Source organism: Theropithecus gelada, chromosome 6, assembly GCF_003255815.1.
Source record: "Theropithecus gelada isolate Dixy chromosome 6, Tgel_1.0, whole genome shotgun sequence".
In the NCBI taxonomy this organism is placed as follows: Eukaryota; Metazoa; Chordata; class Mammalia; order Primates; family Cercopithecidae; genus Theropithecus; species Theropithecus gelada.
The window spans coordinates 153943543-153969682 of record NC_037673.1 but is presented as its reverse complement, the minus strand read 5'-3'; the positions used below and the strand labels follow the sequence as shown (position 1 = coordinate 153969682).

General features: G+C 40.6%; 1 protein-coding gene and 1 pseudogene across 8 annotated transcripts in view; both read right to left on the bottom strand.

Annotated features, from left to right (window-relative positions):
- Window positions 1-410: 410 nt before the first annotated feature.
- Window positions 411-23552, bottom strand: LOC112627099 (annotated as a pseudogene).
- Window positions 22420-26140, bottom strand: part of CYFIP2 (cytoplasmic FMR1 interacting protein 2) — a 134122-nt gene continuing 130401 nt past the window's right edge. For 5 of the 8 annotated variants that reach the window (XM_025389274.1, XM_025389275.1, XM_025389276.1 and 2 more), the window contains one exon: window positions 22420-25195. In XM_025389274.1, coding sequence (XP_025245059.1) covers window positions 25028-25195 — 168 coding nt within the window. In that variant the 3' untranslated portion in view covers window positions 22420-25027. The remainder of the gene's footprint in view (window positions 25196-26140) is intronic. The other 3 variants (XM_025389269.1, XM_025389271.1, XM_025389270.1) reach the window with 1 other exon arrangement.

Genomic DNA, 26140 nt, shown 5'->3' with positions numbered 1-26140 from the left:
GACCCTGTCTCCAAAAAAAAAAAAAGAAAAAAAGAAAAAAAGAAAAAGAAAAGTAAAAATCCATGTATAAGTGGACCCATGTTGTTCAAGGGTTAACTGTATTAGCTTTTGGACTAGTAATAATTTTTAGTCTCTTAAATCATGCAGGAAACGAAGAATATGGTTACAGATCATTCTTACAAGAATATTGGCTTTAAAACTTGCCCATGTATTTACCTTTGCTGAGATCTTTATTTCTTCATATAGCTTCATGTTATTGTCTAGTGTCCTTTCATTTCAACCTGTAGGACTCCCTCTAGTATTTTTTGCAGGGCAGGTCTAGTGGTCACAAACTCCCTCAACTTCTACTTGTATGGGAATCTCTTTTTTTGGTCGTTAAGTTTTAATCAAAGCTTGTGTATAAGATTACTTTATTCCTGCCTCTTCTTAATTGTTTCTTCCTTGTATTTGCCCTTTTCCTTTCCCACTTGGTGAGATTTGGCTTTCTGTTCAAAGATCTTTTTGTGGTCTTTGTCCACTTTTAGCCTAGTGATAACCACCTTGCTGGGGTGAATGCCTACGTGGACTGTTGTGCCGTTAGCCTTTTTGCACTGCACCCATTCAGTGTAGATAACATATTACTTCCTGTAAACCTGGAGTACTTTGCCAATTTGCTGACCTTTATAGTGTCCTCATACAACCTGAACTTCATCATCCTTTCGGATGGGCATGGATCGCGCATTGTACTTCTGTCTCAGCTGTTTGGAAACAGGGAAAGACATCCTCCTGCGAATGTGGAAAGGTGCTTTTGCGATTCTTGCTTCGGTTGGAAGTCACAAAGGGATTGAACTTCGTTTTGGCCGTTCCCGCTTTGGTGATGGCTGCAAAAGGGTTACCTGGGAATCTTTTAATATGTCCCTCACTTTTTTTCTCCCAATGAAACTTAATTTATTACCCTACAATGTAAATTACATAAAATTTTCACGTGTTGTGAAATATTATTCCTGTTAATTTTTCAACTATTTTAAACTGTAAGAATCATTCTTAGCTCATAAGCTGTAGAAAAACAAGTAGCAAGCTGAATTTGGCTCAAGGGCTGCAGTTTGTTGATTCATGAGTTTATTTTTTAAAACTTTTTATTTCCATAGGTTATTGGGTAGTGTTTGGTTACATGAGTAAGTTCTTTGGTGGTGATTTGTGAGATTTTGGTAAATGCCCATCAATCAATGATCAATGAGTGGATAAAGAAACTGTGATATATATATATATATATAGATATATATATATCTCTCACATATGTGTGTATATATACACACATATATGTATATATCACAGTTTATATATAAATGACATGATATATATGATGGAATACTAATCAGCCATAAAAAGGAATGAATTAATGGCATTCACAGCAACCTGGATGAGATTCGAGACTATTATTCTAAGTGAAGAAACTCAGGAATGGAAAACCAAACATTGTATGTTCTCACTCATAAGTGGGAGCTAAGCTATTAGGATGCAAAGGCATAAGAATGACACAATGGACTTTGGGGACTCAGGGAAAGGGTGGGAAGGGCATGAGGGATAAAATATTTCTCTCACTTCTGAAGGACAGTTTTGCTTGATATAAAATTTGTTGGTTGTCACATTTCTAGAATTGATACATAATATTTGTACATATTAATGGGTACATGTTATTTTGTTACATGCATAGAATGTGTAATAATAAAGTCTGGGTATACAGGGTATCCATCACCTCGAGTATTGTTTCTTCGGGTTGGGAATATCTCGAGGCCTCTCTTCTAGCTATTTTGACATGTATAATACATTGTTAACTACAGTCACCCTACTCTGCTATCAAACATTAGAACTTATTCCTTCTATACAACTGTATGTTTGTATCCATTAACCAACGTCTTTTCATCCCCCCTCTACCAACATACTTTTCCCAGTCTCTGGTATGTATCATTCTACTCTCTACTTTTATGAGATCAACTTTCTTAGCTTCAATATATGAGTGAAAACATGCAATATTTGTCTTTCTGTGCCTGGCTTATTTCATGTAACATAATGACCTTCAGTTCTATCCATGTTGCTGAAAATGGCATGGTTTCATTCTTTATTTTATGGCCAAATAGTGTCCCATTGTGTATATATCACATTTCATTCATTCATTCATTCATTCATTCATTCATACATTGATGGCCACTTGGGTTGATTCCCTATCTTTGCTGTTGTGAAGGGTACTGCAATAAATATGAGAGGGCAGGTATCTATTTGATACACTGATTTCTTTTCCTTTGACTAAATTCCCAGTAGTGGAATTGCTGGGTCATATGGTAGCTCTATTTTTAGTTTTCAGAGAAATCTCCATATTGTTTTGCATAGTGGCTATGCTAATTTACATTCCCACCAACAGTGTACAAGAGTTGCCTTTTCTCTGTATCCTTGCCAGCATCTTTTTTTTTTTTTTTTAATTTCTTTGTTATAGCCATTCTAACTATATCTCATTGTGGTTTCAATGTGCATTTCCCTGATGAGTAGTGATGAACTTTTTAAAAATTTCATTTACCTATTGGCTACTTGTACGTCGTCTTTTGAGAAATGTCTATTCATATAATTTCCCCCCTTTTTAATGATTATTATATTATTGAGTTGTTTGAGTTGCTTGTATATTCTAGATAATAGTCACTTGAGGGATGAATAGGTGGCTAATATTTTCTCGCATTCAACAGATTGTCTCTCCATTACATTGATTGCTGTGCAGAAGCTTTTTAGTTTATGATAGTCTCATTGTCTATTTCTGTTTTTATTGTCTGTGCTTTTGAGATCTTAGCCAGAAAATCTTGGTCTAGATCGATGTCCTGAAGTGTTTTCCCTGTTTTCTTCTAGCAGTTTTATATTTTCAGATGTTACATTTAAGCCTTTCATCTAGCTTGAGTTGACATTTATATACAGTGATAAATAGGGATCCAGTTTCATTTTTCTGCATATAGATATTCAATTTTCCCAGCATTACTTATTGAAAAGCATGTCCTTTCCCCAGTGTCTGTTCTTGGTGTCTTTGTCAAAAATCAGTTGGATGTGAGTATGTGACTTTTTCTGTGTTCTCTATTCTGTTCCATTGGTCTGTGTGTCTGGTTTTATACCAATACTGTACTGTTTTGGTTACTGTAGCCTTGAAATAGATTTTGAATCAGGTAGTGTGATGCCTCCAGCTTTGTTCTTTTTATTCAGGAGGACTTTGATTATTCTGGCTGTTTTTTGGTTTCATTTGAATTCTAGGATTGTTTTTTCTATTTCTGTGAAAAATGACATTGGTATTTTGATAGAGATTGTGTTGAATCTGTAGATTGCTTTGGGTAGTGTGGTCATTTTAACTATGTTAACTCTTCTGATTCATGAGCATGGAATGTCTTTCTATTTGTGTCCTCTTTAATTACTTTCAACCGACTCTTGTAGTTTTCCTTGTAAAGGTCTTTTGTTTCCTTGGTTAAATTTATTCCTAAGTATTATTATTTTTTGGAGCCATTGTAAATGGGATTGCCTTTTTGATTTATTTCTCAGTTTATTATTGGCGTTTAGAAATGCTGTTGATTTTTGTAAGTTGATTTTATATCCTATTTTGTGAAATTTATTTATTGAATATAAGTTTTTAAAGTTTTTTTCTAGATATAAGATAATATCTGCAGAGGAACAATTTGACTTCCTCTTTCCAAATTTTGAGGTTTTTTTGTTTTTGTTTTTGTTTTTGAGACAGGGTCTTACTCTGTCACACAGGCTGCAGTGCAGTGGTGCAATCTTGGCTCACTGCAACCTCTGCCTCCCAGGTTCAAGCGATTCTCCTGCCTCAGCCCCATGAGTAGCTGGGATTACAGGTGCCAGCCACCACACCTGGCTAATTTTTGTATTTTTTTTTAATAGAGACGGGGTTTCACCATGTTGGCCAGGCTGGTCTCAAACTCCTAACCTCAGGTTATCCTCCCGCCTTGGCCTCCCAAACTGCTGAGATTACAGGCATGAGCCACTGTGCCTGGCCTATGTCTTTCATTTCTCTTACTTTATTGCTCTGACTAGGACTTCCAGTACTATGTTTAATAAGAGTGGTGAAAGTGAACATTCTTGTCTTGTTTCAGTTTTCAGAGAAAAGGTTTTCAACTTTTTCCCATTCAGTGTGATGTTAGATGTGGACTTGTGGTATATGGTCTTTATTATGTTGAGGTATGTTCCTTCTATGCCTACTATGTTGAAGTTTTTATCATTAAGGTATGTTGAATTTTATCAAATGCCTTTTCTCCATTTACTCAGATGATCATATGGTTTTTGTCCTCCTTTCTGTTGATGTGATATATTATGTTTAACTTGTGTATGTTGAACCATCCTTGCATCCTTGGGATAAATTCTACTAGATCATGGTGTATTATGTTATTGATGTTGGATTTAGTTTGGTAGTGTTTTGAGGATTTTTGTCTGTTAATCAGGGATATTGGCATGTGGTTTTCTCTTTTTATAATTAGAGAAAAATTTGAATTAGGGAAAATTTCCTCCTTTTCAATTTTTTGCAATAGTTTGAGGAAAATTGGTATTAAATATTCTTAAGTTGGCAGAATTCAACAGTGAAGTCATGCAGTCCTGCACATTTTTTTGTTGACAGACTTTTTAATACTGGTTCAATCTCATTTCTCATTGTTGGTCTGTCCAGGTTTTCTATTTCTTCCTGACTCAACCTGGATAGGTTTTATGTGTCCAGGAATTTATCAATTTTCTATTAGTTACTTATAATTTCTGATCTTTTATATGTCTGTGGTATGTCTTCTATTGTAATGTCTCATTTTTTGTTTCTTTTTTAATTTTAGATTTGGGGGTATATATGAAGGTTTGTTATATAGGTGAACATGTGTCATGGGGATTTGTCGTACATATATTTCATTACCTAAGAATTAAGCCAGTACCCAATAGTCACCTTTTCTGCTCTTCTTCCTCCTCCCAACCTCCCCACTCAAGTAGACCCCAGTGTCTGTTGTTTCCTTCTTTGTGTTAGTGAGTTTTTATTATTTAGCTCCCACTTATAAGTGAGAACATGCAGCATTTGGTTTTCTGTTCCTGTGTCGGTTTACTAAGGATAATGGCCTCTAGCTCCATCCATGTTCCCACAAAAGATATGATCTCATTCTTTTTTATGGCTGTGTAGTGTTCCATAGTGTATATGTACCTCATTTTCTTTATCCAGTCTTCATTTATGGGCATTTAGGTTGATTCCATGTATTTGCTATTGTGAATAGTGCTGCAATGAACATTTGCATGCATGTGTCTTTATGGTAAAATGACTTAATATTCCACCGGGTATATACCCAGTAATGGGATTGCTGAGTTTAATGGTAGTTTTGCTTTTAGCTCTTTGAGGAATCAACATACCGCTTTCCACAATGGTTGAATTAATTTACACTCCCAGCAACAGTGTATGAGTGTTCCCTTTTCTCCAAAACCTCACTAGTATCTGTTATTTTTTGAGTTTTAATAATAGCCATTCTGACTGGTGTGAAGTGGTATCTCATTATGGTTTTATTTGCTTTTGTCTAGTCAGTTATATTAAGTTTTTTCTTAAGTTTTTTATTATACTTTAAGCCTTTTTAAATATGTTTGTTGGCTGCATGTATGTCTTCTTTTGAGAAGTGTCTGTTCATGTCCTTTGCCCACTTTTTAATGGGGTTGTTGTTTTTATAAATTTAAGTCCCTCATAGATGCTGGATATTAGACCTTTGTCAGATGCATAGTTTGCAAAAATTTTCTCCCATTTTAGATTGGCTGTTTACTCTGTTGATAGTTTCTTTTGCTGTGCAGTATCTCTTAAGTTTAATCAGACCCACTTGTCAAATTTTGCTTTTGTTGTGATTGCTTTTGGTGTCTTTGTCATGAAATCTGCCTGTTCCTATGTCCAGGATGGTATTGCCTAGGTTGTCTTCTGGGGTTTTTATATTTTTGGGTTTTACATTTAAGTCGTTAATCCATCTCGAGCTAATTTTTGTGTATGGTGTAAACAAGGGGTCCAGCTTCAATCTTCTGCATATGGCTGGCTAGCCAGTTATCCCAGCACCATTTATTGACTAGGGAGTCTTTTCCCCATTGCTTGTTTTTTGTCAGCTTTGTTGAAGATCAGATGGTCGTAGATGTGTGGTCTTATTTCTGGGCTCTCTATTCTGCTTCCTTGGTCTATGTGTCTGTTTTTGTACCAGTACCATGCTGTTTTGGTTACTGTAGCCTTGTAGTGTAATTTGAAGTCGGGTAACGTGGTGCCTCCAGCTTTGTTCTTTTTGCTTAGGGATGCCTTTGGCTATTCAGGCTCTTTTTTTGGTTCCATATGAATTTTAAAATAGTTTTTTCCAGTTCTGTGAAATGTTATTGGTAGTGTGATAGGAATAGCATTGAATCTGTAAATTGCTTTGGGCAGTGTAGCCATTGTAATGGTATTGATTTTTCCTATTCATGAACGTAGGATGTTTTCCCATTTGTTTGTGTCTTCTCTGATTTCTTTGAGCAGTGTTTTGTTTTGTAATTCTCATTGTAAAGCTCTTTCATCTTCCTGGTTAGCTGTATTCCTAAGTATTTTATTTTTGTGACAATTGTGAATGAGATTGTGTTTCTGATTTGCCTCTCAGTTTGGCTGTTGTTGGTGCATAGAAATGCTAATGATTTTTGTACATGGATTTTTGTATCCTGCAACTTTGAAGTTATCAGCTTAAGGAGCTTTTGGGCTGACGCTATGGGGTTTTCTAGATATAGAATCATGTTATCTGCAAACAGATAATTGGACTTTCTCTCTTCCTATTTCAATGCCCTTTCTTTCTCTTGCCTAATTGTTCTGGCTAGGACTTCCAATATTATGTTAAATAGAAATGGTGAGAGAGAACATTCTTGTCTTGTGCCAGTTTTCAAGGGGGAATGTTTCCAGCTTTTGCCCATTCAATATAATGTTGGCTGTAAGTTTGTCATAGATGGCTCTTATTATGTTGAGGTATGTTCCTTCAATACCTATTTTGAGAGGTTTTAACATGAAGGAGTGTTGAATTTTATCAGAAGCCTTTTCTGTGTCTGTTGAGATAATCATGTGGTTTTTGTCTTTAGTTCTGTTTATGTGATAAATCACATTTATTGATTTGTCTATGTTGAACCAACCTTGCATCCCAGGGATGAAGCCTACTTTGTCATGGTGGATTAGCTTTTTGATATGCTGCTGTATTCAGTTTGCAAGTATTTTGTTGAGGATTTTTGCATCAATGTTCATCAAGGATATTGGCCTGAAGTTTTGTTTTTTTGTTGTGTCTCTGCCAGGTATCAAGATGATGCCTCATAGAATGAGTTGGGGAGGAGTCATTCGTTGTCAATATTTTTTGGAATAATTTCTGTAGGAATGGTATCAGCTTTGTTTTTTCTTTTTTGTACATCTGGTAAAATTTGGCTGTGAATCCAACCAGTTGCATGCTTCTTTGAAAGCTCAGATCTGGTTGGTAGGCTTTTTATTACTGGTTGATTGATAGGCTATTTATTACTGATTCAATTTTGGAGCGTGTTACTAGTCTATTCAGGGAATCAACTTCTCCCTACCTCAGAAGTGGGAGGGTGTAGGGTGTATGTTTCCAGAAATTTATCCATCTCATCTAGGTTTTGTAGTTTATGTGCATAGAGGTGTATGTTGTAATTTCTGAAGGTGTTTTTTTTTTTTTTCCTTTTTCTTTTGTGAAGATAGAGTCTCGTTCTTTTGCCCAGGCTGGAGTGCAGTGGCGCAACCTCGGCTCACTGCAACCTCTGCCTCCCAGGTTCATGTATTTCTCCTGTCTCAGCCTCCTGAGTAGCTGGGATTACAGATGTGCACCACCATGCCTGGCTAATTTTTGTATTTTTTAGTAGAGATGGGGTTTCACCATGTTGGCCAGGCTGGCCTCAAACTCCTGACTTCAAATGATCCACCTGCCTCAGCCTCCCAAAGTGCTGGGATTATAGGCATGAGCCACTGTGCCTGGCTTGTTTCTGATTGTTGTTTTTATTTCTGTGGGGTCAGTAGTAACATTTCCTTTGTCATTTCTAATTGTGTTTATTTGGATCATCTCTTTTCTTCCTTATTCTTCTAGCTAGTGACCTATCAATTTTTTCAAAAAAACCAACTCCTGGATTAATTGATCTTTTGAGTGGTTTTTCATGTCTCAATTTGTAGTTCAGCTCTGATTTTTATTATCTTCTGCTAGCTTTGGAGCTGATTTATTCTTCTCTAATTCTTTCAGTTGTGAAGTTAGGTTAATTTGAGATCTAACTTTTTGATGAGGGCATTTAGTGCTATGAATTCCTCTCTTAGCACTGCCTTAACTGTGTCCCAGATATTCTGGTATGTTTTATCTTTGTTCTTATTATTTTCAAAGAACTTCTTGATTTCTGCCTTAATTTCATTATTTATCCAAAAGTCATTCAGGAGCATGCTGTTTAATTTCCATGTAATTGCATGGTTTTGAGCGATTTTCATTGTCTTCTATTTTTATTGTGCTGTGGTTTGACAGTGTGTTTCATATGATTTTGGCTCTTTTACCCTTGTTGAGGATTGTTTTATATCCAACTATGTGGTTGATTTTAGAGTATGTGCCATCTGATAATGAGAATACTGTATATTCTGTTGTTTTGGAGTGGAGAGTTCTGTAAAGATCTAACAGATTCATTTGGTCCAGTGTTGAGGTTAGATGCTGAATCTTGTTAATTTTCTGCCTCGATGATCTAATACTGTCAATGGAGTGTTGAAGTATCCTACTATTATTGTGTAGGAGTCTGTCTCTTTGTAGGTATCCAAGAACTTGCTTTATGAATCTGGATGCTCCTGTGTTGGGTGCATATGTATTTAGGATTGTTAGGCCTTATTAAATTGAACTTTTTACCATTATGTATTTTTACATAACTTCTTCGAGTTTTTTTATTTTTATTGGTTTGAAATCTGTTTTGTCTGTAGTTAGGATTGCAAGCTTTGCTTTTTTGTTTTCCATTTGCTTGGTAGATTTTCCTCCATTCATTTATTTTGAGTCTATGAGTATCATTACACGTGAGATGTCTCTTAAAGGCAGCATACCATAGGCTCTTGCTTTTTTATCCAGCTTGCCACTGTGTGCCTTTTAAGAGGGCATTTAGCCCATTTACGTCCAAGATTTAGTATTGATATGTATGGATTTGATTCTGTCATTGTGCTGTTAGTTGCTTAAGATGTTGGCTTTTGTGTGTTTGCTTTACAGTTTTTGTATTAGCTAATAGAAGTCTTTCTATAGGCAGTGCTGCTTTCAAGATCTCTCATATGGCAAGTCTGGTGGTAATGAATTCCCCCAACATTTGGTTATCTGAAAAGGATTTTATTTCTCCTTCACTTAGGAAGCTTAATTTGGCTGGATATAAAATTCTTGGTTGAAGATTTTATTCTTTAAGAATGTTGAATATAAGCCCCTGCCCCCAGTCTCTCCTGGCATGTAGGGTTTTAGCTGAGAGGTCTGCTGTTAGCCTGACAGGGTTCCCTTTGTAGGTGGAGAGTTCTGTAAAGGTCTAACAGATTCATTTGGTCCAGTGTTGAGGTTAGATCTCAAATATCTTAATTTTCTGCCTCAATGATCTGTCTAATACTATCAATGGAGTGTTCAAGTATCTTACTATTTGGTGACCTGCCCTTTATCTCTAGCTGCATTTAACATTCTTTCATTGCAACCTTAGAAAATCAGATTATGTGTCTTGGGGGTGATTATCATATATAGAATCTTTCAGAAGTATTTTCTGAATTTGACTGTTGGCCTCTCTAACAAGGTTGGAGATATTTTCATGGATGATATCCTGAAATGTTTTCAAATTATTTGCTTTCTCCCCTTCCCTTTCACGGAGGCCAGTGATTATCATAGATTTGGCTTCTTTACATAATCCCCTACTTCTCAGAGGTTTTGTTCATTTTATAATTTTTAAAAAATTTTTGTTTGAAAATTTTAGAGACTCAGTCTTCAAGTTCTGAGATTATTTCCTCACCTTGGTTTATTCTACTATTAATACTTGTGATCACATTGTGAAATTCTTGTGTTATGTTATTCAGCACTGTCAGACCCATTAGTTTCTTTTTTGTACTGGCTATTTCATCCTTCAGCTCCTGTATCACTTTATTGTGATTCTTATTTTCCTTGGACTGGGTTTTTCTGTCCTCATGAATCTTCTTGATTTTTGTTCCTATTCATATTCTGAACTCTATTTCTGTCATTCAAACCAGTTTGGCCTGGTTAAAAACTCTTGTTGGAGAACTGCTGCAGTCATTTGGAGGACATGTAACCGGGGTTCTTCTGTTGGTTCTTTCTCAGCTCCTTGTGTGGGTGTTCTTTTAACTGCAGTGTAAACTGACTACAGTAAATAGGCTTCTTTTCTGGGTGTTTTCACCAGGCCAAGGCTTTGTGCAGGGTCTTTATTTGAAACTGACTTATTGTCTCTGATTTCAGAGAGGGTATGTTAGTGAGGTATCTTTGGTGTTGAAGCTTTGAGATGTGATCCAGCAGGTGGCACTTAGGCTTATTGGTCATTTGGCAGACTCTTGCTTGGTTGTATTTTCTCACAGTTGCAGCTGTGTTCTCTCTCAATGTTCTGAAAGTATGGGTTCCTTTCCCCCTCGAGTGCTGACCGTAGATGACAACTTGGCACTCCTGGGCTACCCACTGCAGCTCTGGGGTGATCTCAGTGTTTGTTTCTATTCCCCAACTTGGAGGCAGCAGAGGAAGGGATTTTAGTAGTGGTTGTGGTCAAGGGTCATTTGCTTGTCTCCTTAGTGCTCTACCCCAGAGAAATGAAGGTCAGCAATGGCTCATTGCAATCAGCCCAGGATGGAGGGTTTGTGCTGCAGGCCTAAGCCATGGGTTCCCTGTCTGGTGACAAGCAGTTGGGGGTAGAGGGGGTGTAGTGAGATCAATGGGAAATGGAGTGGCCTCCTCTCCTTGGGTTGACTGCAGCTTGTTGGAGGTGTGGATAAGGCATTTAGGGTCTTTGCTCCTTCATTAGTCTGAGGGTGGCAAGGGCAGTTCCACTGCAGAGACAGTGATAAGAGAGGCTTTCAATTGCCCCTGGAAAAGTCTGGCCACTTTTCCATAGGTCTGCTGCAGTAGGCTTGGGTCCCACTGCAGTCTCTAGTCACTTCGGATTTTCTAGTCCCGAGAGGTATCACCAGTGAAGGCTGAAAAACAGCAACGATGGCAGCCTGTTTCTCCCGCTTGGAGCTTTGTTTCAGGGAGGTACGGGCCTGATGCTGGCCCAAAGGCACCTGCAGGAAGTACCTGGAGACCCAGATTGGGAAGTCCTGCCCAATGAGGGGGAATGGGGATGATCAGGGACCCACTTAAAAAAGCAATCTGGCAACATTTTGGTCGAGCAGCTGTGCTGTGCTCGGGGTCTGCTTCAGTGCCCTCCCTGGTCACCTCAGACACTCTGGAGTCCAAAGGCTGGAATGGCTAAGTCGCTCAAACAGCAAAGATAGTGATTCACCCCTCCCTCTGGGAGCTCTATCCCAGAGAGATTAAAAATCTTTGTTTACTGGAGAACACCAAGAGGGGTGGCTGGAGGACCCAGTTGGGAGGTTCTGCCCAGTGAGGAGGAGCGGGATCAGGGATCCACTTAAAAAAGCAGTCTGGCCATGTTTCGGTAGAGCTATGCAGTGCTGAGGGATCCCTTCCACCCCCAGTCGGCTTGGGTTCTCTAAAGTCTGAAGGCTGGAACAGCTATGTCACCCAAACAGCAAAGATGGTGAACTGTCCCCCACTCTGAGAGCACCATCTCCAGGAAAATTCAAGTCTCTGTCAGCTGGAGACCACTGGTGGCATTGGTTGGAGGGCCCAACTTGGGAGGTTCTGCCCAGTGAGGAGGTCTGGCATCAGGTACCTGCTTAAAGCAGCAGTCTGGCCATGTTGTGGTAAAGCAGCTGTGCTGTGCTGGGGGATCCCTTTCATCCCTGGTCAGCTTGGACACTCCAAGGCCTGAAGGTTGGAATGCCTAAGGTACCCAAACCACAAAGATGGCAGCCTGCCCCTCCCACCAGGAGCTGCTTCTTAGGGAGGTGCAATGCCACTACTGGTGGCTGGCTGGAATTCCAAGCCAGTGGGTCTTATCTTGTGAGGTGCTGTGGAAGTGGGCCTTCAGGCTATTCCTGCTCAGTCCCCTGGATTCTGCCCCTTTCCTAGGATTATGTATGGGGGTCTAACCTCCCACTTTGCTGGAGTTGCAGCTACTTTTGCCGCAAAGCCCGAGTATCTAAAGCTTCAGAGTTTCTGCACGTGCCTGAGTGGCTGCTATGCTGAGGCTCCACATGGCTCTGTCTGTCAGACTGAAGGCCCTGGGGGAGTGGGTTCACAAGGACATCTCCTGACCTGAGGGTTGCGAAGATTCCTGGGAGAAGTGTGGTTTCCCGGGGGTCTCTCATTCACTCACTGCTTTCCTGGGTGGGGGAGGTTCCCCTAGCTAGCTCCCTGTTGCTCCCTGTTGGACTGTTGTCCTGTCTTGCTTTTTTTTTTTTTTTTTTTTTTTTGAGATGGAGTCTTGCTCTGTCGCCCAGGCTGGAGTGTAGTGGTGGTGCATCTTGGCTCGGCTCACTGCAAGCTCCGCCTCAGCCTTCTGAGTAGCTGGGACTACAGGCGCCTGCCACCACGCCTGGCTAAATTTTTGTATTTTTAGTAGAGACAGGGTTTCACCATGTTAGCCAGGATGGTCTCAATCTCCTGACCTTGTGATCTGCCTGCCTCAGCCTCCCAAAGTGCTGGTATTACAGGTGTGAGCCACGGCACCCGACCCTGTTTTGCTTTTCTTTATTCTCCATGGGTCAAGTTGTTACCTTGATTAGTCCCAGTGCGAGTACTTGGATGTTTCAGTTGAAGGTGTTGTATTTACTTGCCCCTTGCCCCTTCCATTCCTCTCTGAGAGAGTCACACACATTAGCTGCTTCTTGTTGGCCATCTTGACCACTCCCCACTCTTTTTTAAAAAGTTTCTGACTTTGAGTCTTCTTTTTTTTTTTTTCCTTGGTTAGTCTAGCTAATGATTTATCAGTTTTTATCTTCTTAAAAAACTATCTTTTCATTGATCCTTTGTATTTTTAGTTTATATTTTGTTTAGTTCTGCTTTGATTTTTTCTTTATGATTTCTTTCATTGTACTAAATTTGGGTTTGGTTCTTGCTTTTCCAGCTCCTTGAGGTACATTGTTAGATTGTTTGTTTTAATTCCTTCTAGTTTTCTGATGTAAGCATTTATTGCTATAAACTTCCTTCTTAGCACTGCTTTTACTGTGTCCCATAGGTTTGGGTATGTTGTATATCAATGCATTTCTTTTAAGCAGTTTTTTGATTTCCTCCTTAGTTTCTTATTGGACCTAGGTGGTTATTCAGGAGCATATTGTTTACTTTCTGCGTAATTGTATAGTTTTCCAGAGTTTCTCTTGTTATCAACTTCTAGTTTTATTCCATTGTGATCTGAGAAGATAATTAATAGATTTTGATTTACAAAAATTGTTGAGACTTGTTTTGTATCCTAACAAATGGTCTATCCTGGAGAACGTTCTATGGGCTAATGCGAAGAATATGTATTCTGTAGTTCTTGGTTGAAATGTTCTTAAATAACTCTCAAGTCCATTTGATCTGAAGTACAGTTTAAATCCAATATTTCTTTAATTCTCTTTCTAAATAATGTGTCTAAAGCTGAGAGTGGGGTGTCGAAGTCCCCAACTATTATTGTGTTGGTGTCTATTTCTTCCTTAAGATCTAATAGTCTATCTTGAGTACTCTCATGTTGGGTGCATATATGTTTGGAACTATTTGATCCTGGTCCTTACTTGATTTCTGTATCATTAGATAATGACCTTCTTTGTCTATTCTTCACTGTTTTTGACCTAATATGTGTTTTATCTAAGTATAGCTACTCATGATTGTTTTATCTTTTTCCATCTCTTTACTTTCAGTCTGTGTCTTTTACAAGTGAGATGAGTTTCTTGTAGGCAGCATCCAAGTGGGTCATTTAAATAATCCATTCAGGGAGTCTCTTTTAAAGTTTAATCTGTTTACTTTTTTTAAAATTCAAGGCTATTATGTGAGAGTTTATTCCTGTCATTTTATTAATTGATTTCTGATTGTTTTATATATTCTTCCTTTCTTTCTCTCTTTTTATCATTGTGGTTTGATTTTTTTTTTTTATAGTGGTAACATTTAAGTTTTTTATTTTCCTTATTTGTATGTTTGCTTTACCAGTAGGCTTTATACTTCCATGTGTCTTCAGAATTGTAGAGGACATTATCCTTTTACTTCCAGGTATAGGACTGACTTAAGCAATTCTTATAGGACTGATCTAGTGGTGATAAATTTCTTCAACTTCAGCTTGTCTGGGAAGACTTTTCTCCTTCATTTTTTAAAGACAAATTTACTGGGTATAGTATGCTTGACTGGCAGGTTTTTTCTTTCAGCACTTTGAATGTATCATTCCATTCTTTTGGCCTGTGAGGATTCTGCTGAGAAATCCACTGTTAGTCTGATGAGGGTTCCCTAATAAATAACTAGATCATTTTATTTTGCTGGTTTTATAATTATCTTATTTGACTTTTGACAGTTTGACTATAATGTACTGTGGAGAAGACCCTTTTAAATTGTATCTGATTGGAGATTTCTGAGATTCCTATATCTGGATGTCTAAATCTCTTGCTAGACTTGAAGTTTTTCAGCTATTATTTTGTAAAATAGGTTTTCTATCCCTTTGGTTTTCTCATTGGCTTCTGGTACACTTGATATTGGAATATTTGGTTGCTTTATATTGTCCCATATATCACATAAGCTTTGCTAATTTTTTCTTTATTTTTATCTGACTGGGATATTTCAAAAGACCTGTCTTCAAGTCCTGAAATTCTTTCTTCTGCTTTATCTAGTCTATTGAAGCTTTAGAATGTATTCTGTATTTCATTCAATGAATTCTTGTGTTATAGAATTTTTGTTTGGGGTTTTTTAAAAGTCTATCTCTTTGGTAAACTCATATTCTAAAGTGTTTTTTTTTCTGATTTCTTTGTATTGTATTTGAGTTCTCTTGCATCTCACAGAGCTACTTTAATATCATTGTTTTGAATTCTTTAGTATTTCATATGTTTCTTTTTCATTGCAATCTGTTGCTGAAAAGTTATTGTGTTCCTTTGGAGGTATCTTATTTCCTTTCTTTCTCATATTTCTTATGTCCTTATGTTATCTGCACAACTGGTGTAATAGTTGCTTCTTCCAATTTTTTGGATTTACTTTCATGGGGAGGACTTTTTCCTGAAAATGTATCTACAGTGTTGGTTGAGTAGGAAACTTTGGCTTTGATTCTGGGTGCATGCTACCATGTAGTCTCCATATGATTTCTTTGGGTGTAAACAGTGTCAGTTGTGTCTGTGATTTTCTCTGTGGCTTAGGGTATGGTTATTAGTCGTAGCTATGGTGAAGTTTTGCTGGAGATAGGATGCCACATGGATCAGTCCTCAGGCCCCAGTAGTGGCATCTGTAGGCCAAATGTGCTTGTCCTTGGGCCCCAAGGTGGTATATACTGGCACTAGTGTTAGCAGGTCCAAGTGGGCCAATTCTTAGGTCTCCTTTTGACCTGGCTCAGATATCAGCTGTGGCAGCAGAGGGCAGGGCAGGTGAGTAGATTCTCAAGTCCCCTAGGTAGTGGGCATAGCATGAGCAATTGGCAGTAGCAGTGGTTGAACAATTTTCTGGCTATCAAGTGGTCCATGCCAGTGTTGGTGGTGGCTATGATGGGCTGGGTGGGCTAGTCCCCATGCTTGTAGGTGGGGCATGTGGGTGGGTGCTAGCTGTGGTGGTTGGGTGAGCCTGTTTTCAGCCCCTTGGAAGGAATACTCACATGCCAGTGGTGGTAGGGGGGGCAGGGTGACTTCCAGGCCCCTGGATGGTGTGCTTGGGCACGGAGCAGGGAATGTAGCTAGGCTGGGCAGGCATGTCTTTAGGCCCCCCAGTGGTATGTGCAGGTGCTGGCTATGATAGGCAACAGCAGGGTGATCCCTAGGCCCCCAGAAGAATGCTTGGGTGGAGGTGGCAGCTGCACTATGGCCTTGCTTCTGGGGAGGGTGGGGTTGGTTTAAGTGGCAGCAGCCATAAATCGGTGCCTGAGGAGCTCATGCTTTGGCCTTAGGTGCTGGCTATTTACAGGGTAGCCTTTCCTCAGGATGCTCTTATTTTATTGCTATATTTTATTTTAGTTTTTCAGAGAGAGGGCCTTGCTTTGTTGCTCAGACTATAGTGCAGTGGTGTGATCATAGCTCTTTATAACTTTGAGCTCCTGGGCTCAAGTGATTCTCCTGCCTCAGCCTCCTGAGTAGTTAGAATGGCAGGTACACACCACCATGCGTAGCTAACTTTATTTTTTTAAAGACAGAATCTTGCTATGTTGCTCAGGGTGGTCTTGAACTTCTGGCCTCAAGTAATCTTCCCAACTCGGCCCTCCTGCTCAAGCACTGGGATTGCAGGTATAAGTTACCACACCCTGATTTAGTGTGCTTTTAAATGACTGGTGGCCCTGCTACTTGGGGTGGCAGGGTTGCTAGTCATGGCTGGCATTTGACCCTGGCAGCAGCAGCCAGTAGTAGTACCTGGTTGCCAGTAGAGGGATGTCAATGGGGCTCCAGGGATATGGAGGTGTAGGAGCTATTGGGCTCCAGGCAAGAATGCAGTCCAATGAGGGCTAGGCTCTCAAAATAGTGCTTTGTTATCATGGCTTATGTCTCAAGGTGTGTGTGGGGGCCTAGAGTGAGCTCTGTCTCTGGAGCAATAGCATTTCATGGTCTCCAAGCAGCTCCCTATGTTAGTCTCAGGGTCTGCGTGGGTTGTGAGGCTCTCCCTTGGCTAGGATTGCAGGAGTCTGTAGTGGGAATGTGGACCACCCAGGGTCTCTTACTTACCCTTACTTCCCCTTTTACCACATTGGGGAATCTCTAGGCTCCTAGTTGATTCCAGCCCAGCAGGCTGCTTTGCTTCCTTTTTCTGCCTTGTTTCTTATCACTTCTGCGTTGAATTTTAGCCTTCTCTCTTAGACGGTCTATTCAATTGTGATTATCTGCCTGCTAGTTTGGTGGTTCTTTGTGGAAGAGGAGAGTACTAGATGCCTCTAGTCAGCCATCTTGAAACCCTTCTTGTTAGTTTTTTTATTTAAAAAAAAAAAAAAGAAAAGAAAAAAAATGAAAAAATCTTGTCTTTTTTTTTTTTTTTTTTTTTTTTTTTACCACTTTGAAATATAAGCCTCCTCCCTTCTGGCCTCCATAGTTTGAGAATCTCATAATCTTACTGAGAATCCTTTGTATTTGATGAGTCACTTCTCTCTTGCTGCTTTCAAGATTCTCTTCTTGAAAGAGAGAAAAATTTCAAGATTTGTCTTTCAGTGGTTTGATTAGAATGTCTTTCTTAATTCATCCTACTTGTAGTGAGCTTCTTGGGTGTTTATAACTGTATCTTTCATTAAAGTTGGGAATATTTTGGCTATTACATCTTCAAAAAATATCTCTGCCCTTTGTCTCTCTTTTGAGATTCTCACAATGAGTATATTGGTTCATTTAATGATATCCCATGGGTCCCTTAGGCTCTGTCTTTGGTAGTTCGACCATCTAATGTTTCTCATGGATAGTTTATATTTTTTTCTTCCTTTAAATCAGCTATACTTTCCTGCTTCTTTGTATGCCTTGTGATTATCTTAAAAACTGGACATGGGAAGCTAATAGTATGGTATTTCTGGAAATCGGCTTCTTTCTTTTCCTCCAAGTCTTGCTGTTTGTTTTTGTCTTTTTTGTTTTGTTTTGTTGTTTGTTTTTTTAATCATTGTAGGCTGCCTCCATGCTAGCGATCAGCCTGACATGTAAGCTTAAGGTCTTCTCAGATCTTTTCTGAGCTTGTGCCTTTTCCTGTGCATACAGGGTAACTTCCTAATTTCCTCCTTTTATGTAGTTGTTTTTGAACTTACTCATCTTTAATGTCTGGCTCCCAAAAAGGGAAAAAGAGAAAAATGAAGTGGGCATATACAGGGAAGAAAAAGAACACTGGCCTTTTACATCCCTTGGAAGTTGCTTCATCTGGGGTGGGGAGTGGCTTGTGACAATGGCTGCCTGCCTTGGTGCTTACATCTCCATGATCAGAAGCAGCAATCAACCATCAGCCATCAGAACATAGATCCCTGATATTTGGAGGACAGGGTCTTTATTGCCCACCCTGGCTCATGCAGGAACACATGCACAGCTTTCTGCCATGGGGCAGGGGTGGGGTATGAGAGGTAGGGTGGCAAATGGGTAGCGGCTGGTGAACCAAGAGCTGAAGTTGAGCAAAATGAACTGTAGTTTACTGTCCAAGCCTTCCCCTCGAAGTTTTAAGCCTTGAATAAAATCCAGAGTTCCAAAATAGTTATATCAGATTCTGCCAGTGTGATTGTCATATAGGTGCAGAGATGGATTCCTTGGCCTTCCTACTCCACCATATTCCTATACTTCTCTCCTCTTTTTTTCCCTAATCTTGTAAATAGTGAGTGTTCAAGGGGTGTTCCACAAAGGAATAGCATCCCAGCCTTCAAACTGTCCAAGGCTCCCCAAAACACACTTTCTCCAGATCCATGCCCAGCGCAGTTCTGGGCTAAATTGCGCCCTGCCCCTGACCCATGCCCCAAGTTCTAGCCCTCAGTACCTCAGAATGTGGTTGTATTTGGAAATAGTGTCTCTAAATAGGTCATTAAGTTAAAATGAGATCACTAGGGTGGGCTGTAATCCAATATGACTGGTCTCCTTATAAAAAAAAAAAAAAGTGGCCAGGCTCAGTGACTCATGCCTGTAATCCCAGCACTTTGGGAGGCCAAGGTGGGTGGATCACAAGGTCAGGAGTTCAAGACCAGCCCAGCCAAGATGGTGAAACCCTGTTATTAGCTGGGTATAGTGGTGGGCACCTGTAATCCTAGCTACTTGGGAGGTTGAGGGAGAGAATTGCCTGAACCCAGAAGGTGGAGGTTGCAGTGAGCCAAGATCACACCACTGCACTCCAGCCTGGGCAACAGAGCAAGACTCCATCTCAAAACACACACACACACACACACACACACACAACACAAAAAAGGATAAGACACATACATACAGAGTGAAGACCATGTGAAAACACAGGGAGAAAGATAGTCACCCACAAACCAAGAAGAGAGATCTTGGGGAAAGAAACCCACTCTGCCGACACCTTGGTCATCGATGTCCAGCCCCTAGAACTGTGAGAGAGTGAATTTCTGTTGCTTGAACCACTTGGTTTGTAGTATTTGTTATGACAGCCCTGGGCACACTTGTACCCCCAGTGATGGTACTCTTTCCCTCTGTCAAAATGCTTCCTCTTCCCATTTGAAATCCTTCAATAATCTGTCAGGCCCTTGCTTCTCTAATTGTGCTCTTGTATCATAATTCTCTACATGTCAGTGGTCTTTCTGTGGGAGTTTTAAAAAAAAATCTTACCATGAATTTGCATACCCTTAGGCAAATGTTTTTCAAAGTGTGTTCCAAGAGAGGATGATTAACATTGCAGAGAATGTTAATTAACATTGCAGAGAAAGGGGTTTCCAAGATAGTGATATGGGTTGGCTGTGTCCCCACCCAAATTTCAACTTGAATTGTATCTCCCAGAATTCCCCTGTGTTATGGGAGGGATCCAGTGGGAAGTAATTGAATCATGGGGGCCCCTGTTGTTCTCATGATAGTGAATGGGTCTCAGAAGATTTGATGGATTTATCAGGGGTTTCTGCTTTTGCTTCTTCCTCATTTTTCTCTTGCTGCCACCATGTAAGAAGTGCCTTTTACCTCCTGCCATGATTCTGAGGGCTCCCCAGCCAAGTGGAACTGTAAATCCAATTAAACTTCTTTTTCTTTTTAGTCTCGGATATATGTTTATCAGCAAACAGTGTGAAACTGACTAATACAGTAAACTTGAGAGGTGGGCATTGCTGAAAAGATACCCAAAAATGTGGAAGTGACTTTGGAACTGGGTAACAGGCAGAGGTTGGAATAGTTTGGAGGACTCAGAAGACAGGAAAATGTGGGAAAGGTTGGAACCTCCTAGATACTTGAATAGCTTTGACAAAAATGTTGATAGTGATATGAGCAATAAGGTTCAGGCTGAGGTGGTCTGAGATGGAGATGCCAGACTTCTTGGAGCAAAACTGACTCTTGCTATGTTTTAGCAAAGAGACTGATGGCATTTTGCCCTGCCCTAGAGATTTTTGGAACTTCAAACTTGAGAGAGACAATTTAGGGTATCTGGTAGAATAAATTTCTAAGCAGCAAGCATTCAAAAGGTGCCTTGGGTGCTGTTAAAAGCATTCCATTTTAAAAGGGAAACAGCATAGAAGTTCAGAAAATTTGCAGCCTCACAAAGCAGTAGAAAAGTCCATTTTTTGAGGAGAAATTTAAGCCAGCTGCAGCAATTTGCATAAGTAGCAAGGAGCCTAATGTTAATCCCCAAGACCATGAGGAAAATGTCTCCAGGCCATGTCAGAGACTTTCACGGCAGCACCTCCCATCACAGGCTCGGAGGCCCTGGAGGAAAAAGTGGTTTTGTGGGCTGGGCCCAGGGTCCGCATGCTGTGAGTGCCATCTAGGGACTTGGTGCCCTATGTCTCAGCCGCTCCAGCCATGGCTGAAAGGGGCCAATGTAGAGCGTGGCTGTGGCTTCAGAGGGTGGAAGCCCCAAGCCTTGATAGCTTCCACATGGTGTTGAGCCTGTGGGTGCACAGAAGTCAAGAACTGAGGTTTGGTAACTTCCACCTAGATTTCAGAAGATATATGGAAACTCTTGGATGCCCAGGCAAAAGTTTGCTGCAGGAGTGGGGCCCTCATGGAGCCTCTGCTAGGGCAATGCAGAAGGGAAATGGGTTGGAGCTGCCACACTGAGTTGCTACTGGGGTACTGCCTAGTGGAGCTGTGAGAAGAGATCCACCATCCTCCAGACACCAGAATGGTAGATCCACCAGCAGCTTGCACTGTGCACATGGAAAAGCTGCAGACACTCTATGTCAGCCCATGAAAGCAGCCAGGAGGGAGGCTGTACCCTGCAAAGCCACAGGAGTGGAGCTGCCCAAGACCAGGGATCCCACCTCTTGCATCGGTGTGACCAGGATGTGGGACCTGGAGTCAAAGGAGATCATTTTGGATTTTTAAAATTTGACCACCCTGCTGGATTTTGGAATTGCGTGGGGCCTGTAACCCCTTTGTTTTGGCCAATTTCTGCCATTTGGAATGGCTGTATTTACCCAATACCTGTACCCCCGTTGTATTTAGGAAGTAACTAGCTTGCTTTTGATTTTACAGGCTTGTAGGCAGAAGGGACTTGCCTTGTCTCAGATGTGACTTTGGACTGTGGACTTTTGAGTTAATGCTGAAATGAATTAAGACTTTGGGGGACTGTTGGGAAGGCATGATTTGTTTTGAAAGGTGGGGATATGAGATTTGGAGGGTCGAGGTGCAGAAGGATATGGCTTGGCTGTGTCCCCACCCAAATCTCAACTTGTATCTCCCAGAATTCCCATGTGTTGTGGGAGGGACCCAGGGGGAGGTAACTGAATCATGGGGAGAACCCATCTTTCTTGTGTTGTTCTCGTGATAGTGAATAAGTCTCATGGCCTGATGGGTTTATTAGGGGTTTCTGCTTTAGCTTCTTCCTTGTTTTTCTCTTGCTGCTGCCATGTAAGAAGTGCCTTTCCCTTCCTGCCATGATTCTGAGGCCTCCCCAGCCATGTCCAACTGTAAGTACAATTAAACCTTTCTTCCCAGTCTTGGATATGTGTTTATCAGTAGTGTGAAAACAGACTAATAAAACAATCTAGGAGATAGGTTGTTAATCCAGACTGATAAGGTTCTGCAGGACTCCTCAGAGTCTTTTGGATCTTCATGGGGAAAAAAGCATGAAGTGTTTCCCAAATTTATCTTCTTTGGAACTCTTTTTTCACTGAGTATCTCAAGACTAACAGTATTCCCACTATGCTAGCTCAAATATGACTTGTTATGATGGCAATTTGATGAGGTGATGACATAGGTTGAGAAAGATGTTGTGTGAAGTAGACCTCTCAAAGTGCACCAGTGGGAAATTACCTAGAATCAGGATATCAGAGCTAGAAAAGATCATCTTGTCCGACTTGACAGAAGAGGAAACAGTCCTAGGACTCATCTTAGTGGATGACCTTTAGGAAAGCTGGTGCTATGTGAAATGTGAGGCTCAATTTGTAAAGATGTAATTCCCCACGTGGGAAAGCAAGCAAAGCCATTAGTTTGGTGTACAGTAACCTATATTTTTCATTCTCTTTTAGGTTGTTTGCTTAGTAATTAGTTTTATTATGGCCTTCCACAGGTCAACGAGGATTAGAATAGGACCAGGAATCAAGACCAAGTTGCTGGTTTTACTAGTTTGGAAGCAGTTTTAATGAAGATGGAAATGTTTATCAACTCAACACAGGTACCCCCAAAATACAAATCAAAATATCATCTTCAGCTGCATAGCAAATATGATTTAAGAATTTAACATCATTATTTGATCACAAGCGTAAATATAAGTCACCATAAATAAATGTAAATTCATTGTACAAAAATTCCCAACAATTCTTAATACAAATATGGTACATTTGACAGTTTCTGAAACAGATTTTTTTTAAAACTTTTTAAAACCTAAGCTTTATTTTTTTCCTGGTCATTAGACACACATAAAATAAAAAATCAAAAGAGGCTTGGGCAGTAATGCCAGGGAGGAAAGAATATTAAACTCATTGGGTGTTAGGAAATCAGTGCCACTGGCAAGCCAGGGAAATAAATCTTTCTGCTGAAAGGGAAGACCTCAATCTACTGGGATCAAGTCTCCTGAAGGTAATATGACTCGGCCCAGAGGGTCAAATTTAGGGATATAAATGTGGGGTGAGAGAGGTGGGTTATTGAAATAAATATCTCATCAAATAGATAATTCAAATCTCCACGAAGTCGTGGTCAGGGATTTGGATGGAACTCTAGCCATCTATCAGCTACAGAAAGGCAGCTACCAACTTCAGACAGGACTAAAGATGTAGATGGATCTGGAACTTTGACATTCTATATGTTTTGAAAGCATGTTCTCTGCCATGTGGGGTAATCTCTCTCTTCTGCCTCTGGAACATATCTATGGTCATCAAGAAGGAAAAGTCAGAAATCAGAATAGAAGGTGGTACCTCCAGAGAGGAGGATCTGCCAGTTTCTACTTGCAATCTCCTCCCTTCTCTCTTCCCTGTATGTATTTTCTTTCATGGCTCAGTGGTAGCTCAAAGCTCAAGGTGACCAGAATGATTCCCTTACAGCAGTGGTTCCCAAACATTGATGTGCAACAGAATAACTTGGGTAGCTTGTAGAAAGGGCAGACTTCCTGGCCCTATTCCCAGAGATTCAGAAGGTTTGAGGTGGGTTCCAGGAATCTGCACTCAAATGTGCTACTCTCAGGATCTGACCTAAGGGGCCTTTCGCATGTGGCCCCACCTTTCCTCACTGGAGGACATAAGTGCATCACGCAAGCCTCTTGCTGTGGGCACTTCCTTTGGGGTTAAAAATGGGACCATTTGATTAAGGCAACCATTTCTAACCATCTTACTTCCCTGGGCTGGAGAAATATCAAATGTCACATTTGATATTCTTAAAACCTCAGGGCCACAGATTTGCTTTGACAATGACATGCTCTGTAACAAGAAATTTATATCCTAAAGGCTTTTATCCTTCTCAATGGTCTCATCACACTCGGTGGGAGATTTTGCAGAAGACTTTTGGTTCGGTCTAGAAAATGGAAGTAAATGTTACTCGTGGGAGGGAAGTCACACCCCGAAGTCTAACTTAAGGAATGTAAAGAGAACAGCAAGTTGAGAGTAAAAGTTAAAATGTTCCAAGAATCTTTCAGCTTCTAGGACAATGAAAGTTCTGATTCCCTAAAAGAAGACTCTTCTTTGGGGACAGGGGGCATATCTTGGTATTAAAAGCTCATTGACAATTATTATTACTCCTCCTCACCTCTGTTTCCAAGACTTTTTGGGCCTCTGTGGAAATAACCCCTTAATATTTTATTTCTTGTGGAAATGTTCCTTGATAAGCATTTCTGTGCCAAGAAGTGGCCCATAATTTGGTCACTGGCTAATGCTGTAGGCAGTGCTATGACTGATTTGTTCAAAGCTGCTTCCCCTATGTGGCCCAATGCTAAGCTTTTCCCGTAGGAATAAGGGAACCATCTCACCATCAAGCAGCTGAGATGGCCTGAAAGCATCCTGTTTGGACTATGACATTTCTGGCTGTGTTCATACATACCGCTTCCCCACAGCAGGCCTGACCAGTCTCCTACGCCCCACCTGCATGGAGTGTGATACAGCTGTGAATGCTTTTTGGACCTCTCTCTAGGACTTTCCTGAGAGAAGGGAGTTGGAATGGGGCTTTGGAAAGCATATGTGGTAGAATCCCTGGTACCCAGAGTGGGAGAAGTTGCCACCCAGGGTACTGCATGGAGGGAACCAGGAGAGATGAAGTAGTAAGCTGAGGCATGCCCTTCTGGCCAGGCTGGCATCTCTGGGCATGGCCACATCTGTGTTCACAGTCTGAGACTTGAGTCCTGGGGTCACACATGGGCACTGGGTAGGAGGTGTCCATCTTGGGAGGCGGTCTTGGGAAGCAACCACAGATGGGTGCGACGATGGGATGGAGAAAGGGTGAAACTAGGAGTTCTTAATATAGTTCAGCAGGGAGAAAAGAAAAAGCACACACTGCCCTGTTTCCTTTTTTTTTTTTTTTTCATTTATGCTATGAAGAAACCAGCATGGAGATGTCATGGGAGAGCATGCACAGGCCCCGCCCTAGGGAGTGGTGATGTGTTTGGGGAGGTGCTTGTTTCCAGGTCCATCCCACACGTTGTCCAGTTGGATCCTGTGGCAGGCTGGCTGTGGCTTTCTCTCTCCTACTTCTCTTCCTCCTCCAGAAAAGCGTAGGTCCTCCAGGACCTACTGCTTAACAAGTGGTGGCCAAGGACTGGTGGATGGGCGGCTGGAAGCAGCGCACATGCTCCACAGTGGAACTGTCTGTCTCCACAGACTTCATGTACTTGTTCAGGATGGCAAAAACCTCATTGTTCAAGATCTGGTACTTCCTGATCCGGTCGGCCATCTTCTTCAGGGGCTACAGAAGGAAGGGGATGTTCAAGTTAGGGCAGGACAAAGGTGGGGGTGGAAAGAGGGAGTAACAGGAGAAGTCAGTGAGGTACAGTGTACCCTGCATCAGTGATCATGTCACCTTCTTAAAGTCCTTTTATAGAATCCCCTGGATCTGACAATCAAGTGTTAACTGGACCCATAAAAACCCTCTCCAAGTTTTAAAGCAATCTACAGAGCTACAATAATCAACAGTGTGGCACTGGCATAAAGGTAGACATACAGATGAATAAAACAGAATAGAGAGCCCAGAAATACACTACTACACATACGATCAAATGATTTTCAACAAGGGTGCCAAGACTGTTCAATGGCAGAAACAGCCTTTTCAACAAAAGGTGCTGGAAAAAATGGATACCCACATGAAAAATAACACTTGACCCTTACCTCCTTATACCATATACAAAAATTAACTCAGAATGGATCAGAGACCTAACCATGACAGTTAAAACTGAAATTCTTAGAACACAGGGGAAAATTTTTATGATACTGGATTTGGCAATAATATCTTGGGATATGACATCAAAAGCAAAGGCAAAGGGTTGCATTACATCGAAATTGAAAACTTTCGTGCCTCAAAGAGATACCATCAGAATGAAAAGGCAACCCATAAAATAGAAAATAATCACGAATCAGATCTGATAAGTAATATCTAGAATACGTAAAGAACTTGAATTCAACAAAAATGGACAAAGGACTTGAATAGGCATTTTTCCACAGAAGATACACAAATGGCAAATAACACATGAATACAGCACTCAGCATTGACAGCCATTAGGGAAATTCAAATCAAAACCATAACAAGATAACTTTTTTCCACTCATCAGGATGACTATTAAAGAGTAAGTGCTGATGACAATGTGGAGAAATTGGAACTCTTGTCTACTGCTGGTGGGAATGTAAAATTGAGCAG